Source organism: Thalia democratica, chromosome 1, assembly GCF_965202585.1.
Source record: "Thalia democratica chromosome 1, ktThaDemo2.hap1.1, whole genome shotgun sequence".
Taxonomy (NCBI): domain Eukaryota; kingdom Metazoa; phylum Chordata; class Thaliacea; order Salpida; family Salpidae; genus Thalia; species Thalia democratica.
In genome coordinates, this window is record NC_139165.1 from 73,589,224 (window position 1) to 73,595,284 (window position 6,061).

A 6,061-nucleotide genomic window follows, 5' to 3' on the forward strand; every position below is an offset into this window, starting at 1 on the left:
AAACGATTCTTTTATTTAAGCTAAAATTGTTATTGTTTCTTATTTTATCATATTTTTAGTTTAATGTCAGTTTTGTTTGTTGATAAGTACGATAATTAAATAATTACGACTTGCAAGCAACAGAAAGTTGGTCTGTTTCTTGTAAAATGCTATCATTGTTACTAAAGTTTAATCCAGATCAGGTTTAAATAATAATTAAGTTTTAAGTATCGGAACCATTTTCTATCATGGTAACTAATTTATGTCCAATTAATTAATTAATTTGTACGAGTTGGAACAATTGACATTGACATTTAGTTATATTTTAGTTTTTGTAATTAATTTTAACAAAAAATAATATAGTACTGTACAACATAGTTTTCTTAAATAAGAACTTTGGCATTTGAAAACTATATTAATGCTTATTTTATTAAACTCTAGACCTAAATAATGTTTGTTCGTTGATTACTAGATTTTTTAAAAGTAATTACGGCCGACAAGGAAAATTGGCCTATCTTTTGTAAAATGCTTTTACGGCTAATACAATTTAGTCCAAATCAGGTTTAAAGCAAATTCAAGTTTTTTAGTATACGAACTATTTTTTATAACAAACTATTCTACGGTAACTGACCTATTTCCAATTAAATTTACCTTTGTAACGACTATAGAAATTAGTATTGCTAAGTATAACTTTTTAAAGTGAAATTAAAATTTATTTTTTGTTTTATTAAGCTTATTGTTTCATATTTCTTGTTTAAAACAATACTTCCTAAGTTTAATTTAACAACAATTTTAAGTATTTGATGCCTGCGGCGCGAATAGGTTATTATAGAAAAATTGGTCTTTTTTAAAAAATATTTGTCATTCAAAAAAGTTCTTATTCAGTTGTTATTTAATTTTTTCTTTAAGTCGTAGCTTCTAAACCAACTATATAATTGTGTACTATATCTACCTAAAATGAGCTTATTTTTATTGTAACTATGAAGTTTTTTTTCTAAAACATATGTTTTATTATTCATGTGAAAAGAGATAAGTTAAAAAAAATTTAAACAACTAATAAAAACTTACTGTTACACAAAGACTGATGTAAATGTTTAAAATAATACAGGGTAAAATTTATTTGTCTTACTGTATAATTTAAAATCAATATAATCTAAAATATGTTTAAATGCATATTTATCAATTGTCTTTTATGCTATTTTTAAACACCTCCTAAAAATATTATAACTTAATATCTACCGCTATAGGACTTTTATTCGGGTGGGATTTGATCGGGTGGGAATTGATCGAGTGGGAACTGATTCGGGTGGGAATTGATCGGGTTGGAATTGATTCGGGTGGGAATCAATTCGGGTGGGAATTGATTCGGGTTGGAAATAATCGAGTGGGATTTGATTTGGGTGGGAATTGATCCGGGTCGGAATTGATCGGGTTGGAATTGATCGGGTGGGAATTGATTCGGTTGGGACTTGATCCGGGTGGGAATTAAGCGGGTGAGAATCGTGTGGGTGGAAATTGAACGCGGGTTGGAAATGTTAGTATACTGTTTTATGAACTCAAATAAACTTCATTATATCTTTTTTGTATTTATCTTTTAATCTAACAATTTGGTTATATTTGTAAAAACTTCCAAAAGTTTTTTTTACGACTAATAGTTAAATCACTAAAATATAGAATGCTGTAAACATTTTACTATACCTTTTATTTTCTATTTTTTTTGGTTAAGTTGTCTGTGCATTACTTCCAAAAATACTAGTGATTAGCATATGTTAAAAGCTTGTTGCTTTTTGTTTAGTTTTTATTTTATAAAATTTAACTTGTGTTATGTCGGAAATATTTAATGGAGTAGAAAAATATACTTCTTAAAATAAAATTATTTTTCTTAACAAAATATAATAATATTCTAATTTTATAAAAGTTTATTAAAATTAATGTCCGTTGAGCATTTAATACAAGCATATATGTCTAAACAAAAAGTCAGAATGCTAAAATGCTTTATAGCTACTTTTGATTATATTTTTTAAAGTTTGTACATCGTTTTAGTTGTAGTCATGAATGTCTGCCAACAAAATGTTTTAGAGGTAAAAGTTTACGATGGCGAGAGCGAAAATGATCAAAAAGTAAAAAAATACACTTTTATTTGTCGGACCTCCGTTTCCTGCTACTGTGGTCGGTTGTACTGTTGTCGGTTTTACAGTGGTGGGTTTTTCTGTGGTGGGTTTTACTGTGGTGGGTTTTACTGTGGTCGTTGAATTGTCTTTATTGCATAGCTCCGTGTTGCAGCACGTCATTTTGAGAGGAATGGCGCTGAAGATAAAACAATATTAAAAATTAATAACTTTGTTTTACTTGTAACTGCTGCGTTGATTTATGATTTTCTATATAATTATAATCTATATATCATTCTCAAAACTTTTTTCTTTCTTTATTTTAATAATTATTGATATACCGAGGTTCGGCTTTTTTACCAATATCCAAGGTCAATATCTTGGTTCGAAACAGATCAGGATTTATTAAATTGGAAAGAGTAGTATAAATTGACAACAAATTGATGTAATAATCATTTGTATGGAAAACAAAATCCAACTGAAAAGACACAAGCTTTAAAAAAAACCAAACATGTCTACTTTTTCATTATATAATTTTACAAGTATTATAGAATTTTGACCTGTTTTTTGAAGATTTTAAAGAATCTAGTAATATTTTCTCGTTACTTTGAAATAGGGGTGAGCAGCGTACGGTTTGCGTCTATTAACTTTTTAGGTAAATTTTAGACAACTTATGTATAAAATGTAGTTAAAAATCTTTATAATAAATACGTTGATAGGTGCCCATAATACGATCTTAAGTATACATTAGTGATTATTGAATGGTTATTCAACTAATTTTTTTCTTTTATAAAGAGTTTTTTACTTTTATATTTTTAAAAAAATTTCATACCTCTTTATTAAAGTTACAGTTAACAGCAATATTTATCTGCTTGTAAAATTTCGTTTAAACAAACTATATATGAAAACTATTTACTTACTAAATGTTTTATTACAAAATTTTAACTATTACTATCAAAAAGCACAGTATATATTTAGTATATAGTGAACAACGCGTTAAAAGGTATCCGAGTGAAGTACGACTCGATAACCGAAAGGTTCTTCGTACACCAGGTCCTGACCTAAATATTTTGACCGTTTTTTTCCGTTAAATAAACTACATATTTTAAAGCTTTAATTTCAAATGTGACTGTTCAAAAAACAAAAAAGCTAAGCATTTACTGTTTTTAAGTCATAACAAGAGTGGGTTACAATAAATACTTTCTCAACTAACTCGGTAAGCACTTTGTCTCCAACATTTACGCCAGCACTGATATTGGCAAAAAGTTCTTCAATATGGTAGGCCTTTGGTCCAACGGCCTCGATTTCTTCACAAAAAAAAAAGTCTAAGCAAGCTTGCACATTGAGAAACTTCCCTGTTAAAATAAGTTAGTTTGAAACTACTGGTCAACAACAATGTTTTACGGTAAGTTTTTAAAGTAAGCTTGAGACTGTTTTATCAAAAACAAAATTTAACAAAGTGTTTAAAAATGAGTGTCAAACACTGCAATTTCTTAAAAATTGATTTCAACAAAAAAATAGTATTAAGTTTTAAGTTTATAAAATTTGTTTTTGGTGAAACTGGATTTAAAATAATAAATTTAGAAAAAATTTTAATACTAATCTTGGGAATATGAGTTTGAAAATATTACTTTCTATTAGTTACAGTAAGATTTTTAAAATATCAAAATAAAAAGTTTCTAAAGTTTTTTAAATGATAGTTTTTTTTTTCTTTAAAACAGGGTATATAAAACTTTTTTGTTTTTATAAAAACGGCCGCCTTTGAATAAATTAAAAAACTATGCCCCTCCTCTGAAAAATCTAATGTTAAATACGCCTTAGACCTTATTCTTATAGCCTAATTTTTAAAACCCTGATTCAAAAGTTAACTAGAAGTTGTAAAAAAATTTTTGAGAATTAGTTTGTTTTTCAAATAAAAGCTTAAACCTAAAATATATTTCTTTAAAATTTAACAACTTATAAAAAATTAACTTCTACTTAAGTAAATCACAACATTTTCTAAGAAGGGATGAAAAAATGTATCAGTAATATACTTCAGATTTTTTATTAAATTTTTTTAACTTTAAGAAAAAAAGAACAAGTATCATTACACCTGAGTTTATTTATTATTTTTATTTAGGTATTTTTAAGCAAATTCTTTAGATGGTATTTAATTAAGTTGTTACAACCATTTATGTATTTTTAACTTTAAATAGTGTTTTTATTTTTTAAGCTCAAGTTTTATACTGTTAACATTTCATTATTTTTCTAGCCAAAACAATTAAAGTAGATGGGTGGATGTTTAGCTCTTTTCACACAAATTTGTCAGCGTCATTCTTCTTTCTAATGTTTGTTAAGACAAATTATTGATTTTTGTTCCATAATATTATCAATACTGTGTTTCAGAATAAGTTTAACTTGTTATTTAAATACAAATTAAATTTTGTTGTTTTCACATTGGTAACTTATTATTTTATTAAATTAGTTTATTTGTAAAACAACAAAAGCGAAAGAAAGTGTTATTGTAATGCTTAAAGTAAAATATAACGCTTATTACTTCTCTAATTACTCAAAATGAAAAAAGGAAATTGCGTGGGTATTACTAACTTTTGTATTTTGCAAATTAACCATAGATACGTTTAATTGTACACAATTTATTACCATTGCCTTGTTGTTTATTTTTCAATAATAAAATGTATAAAGTTTTAAATCATGAGTTACACTTAAAATCTAAACTATTTCTATTTTGTGCAAATTGAGTAACTGTTTACTTAGTGGAACTTTTACTAGTATTTGAGCTTTGTTTTTGCTGAATGATTTTTTTTTAATTTTTCAAAAATACAACCAACAGAGTAATTTATTATTTTAAGTTTTAATAATTTTTTTAAAGGAATTATTATTGGAAGTAATAAAACAGTATAACTCTTATGTTATGATAATCATGGACTTAAAAAAGTTCTTACCGAATATTACTTATACTTATATCAAAAGCTACCTAAAAAAAGTATAAACAGCATTAGATGCTTATTAACTAAATTAAACAGGTCTTAAACTTTAGAAACTCTGCTGTAAATGAAGTACTAATACAATGAAAATAAAAAATACAAAAACTTTTATTTTAATTTACTAGCAGTAATATAATTACTGCTAGTTGATCGTATATCTAAGTTATTTTATTAATACCTACTCTAAAACAATGTTTGTTTGTAGAAAAAAAACAACGCCGACCATTAAAGATAACTTGTTTAAGTTTTAAGTTTTAAATTTACTGTACCGAACTCACAATGTTCTTCAGTCCGAGTGAGATGCCTGTATGAACCTTGCGCGGTCACGCAGACTTGGCCCTCATCGCACCGTTGCTCATTTATTTCGTATATACTTAACGAATCGTTCACATGTTTATCGCTGTGCAAGTACTCCATACCTACCATGCACTTCAGCTTCGTTGCGTAACACGTCCACACTACGGCAAGGATGATTACGATTTTCATTTTGATAAAAACCTGCAAGTTTAGTGAACTGATTTACAGTGTTAGAACTTTAGTCGTTTTAAGTTGCGATTTAAGTTGCCAAGCTGCTTCTTCCAAGTACTGGTTGTGTTGATGTTTACAAAAAAAATGCGAACAGTACAGTAGTTATTCACATTTATATTCTAACTTATTATATTCACACTTATATGTTTATAAGATTTTAAAGAAGGTACACTTGAAAATCCTATTATAAAACTTTTAAGCTTGGGAATTTTCTTTTTAAAAAAGTAACTTGTAAATACTGTGTCTAGTTTATTATCTAAGACTTTCTAAGTTATGGGTATTTCTTAAAGAATTTGAAGAAAACTGATAACGAACCAATGAGTATGTTTACAGTTGTTAATCGTTTAAATATGTATGTTTTTCATACGCAAGAAAAAGATAAGTTTCACAACAACTTTTAAATATTAATCAATAAACTTTTGCTTTTTTAAAACAAAATTTAGAAGCTTAGGTAAACTTCCA

The 6,061-nt window shown here is 26.7% G+C and overlaps 1 protein-coding gene across 1 annotated transcript; it reads right to left on the reverse strand.

Moving 5' to 3' along the window:
* Positions 1–2,014: 2,014 nt before the first annotated feature.
* Positions 2,015–5,557, reverse strand: LOC145839029 (uncharacterized). The gene is made up of 3 exons (XM_082946646.1): positions 5,350–5,557; positions 3,301–3,442; positions 2,015–2,286 (listed from the first exon to the last, which is right to left on the reverse strand). Exons 1-3 carry the CDS (start codon positions 5,555–5,557, stop codon positions 2,055–2,057), a joined length of 582 nt encoding a protein of 193 aa, XP_082802772.1. The 3' UTR covers positions 2,015–2,054.
* Positions 5,558–6,061: the final 504 nt, after the last annotated feature.

Coding starts and splice junctions, on each gene's coding strand:
- LOC145839029 (XM_082946646.1), bottom strand. CDS start 5,557: ATGAAAATCGTAATCATCCTTGCCGTAGTGTGGACGTGTTACGCAACG. Junction 3,443..5,349: donor CACTCGGACTGAAGAACATT/GTGAGTTCGGTA, acceptor TTATTTTAACAG/GGAAGTTTCTCAATGTGCAA. Junction 2,287..3,300: donor GGAGACAAAGTGCTTACCGA/GTTAGTTGAGAA, acceptor TTTTATCTTCAG/CGCCATTCCTCTCAAAATGA.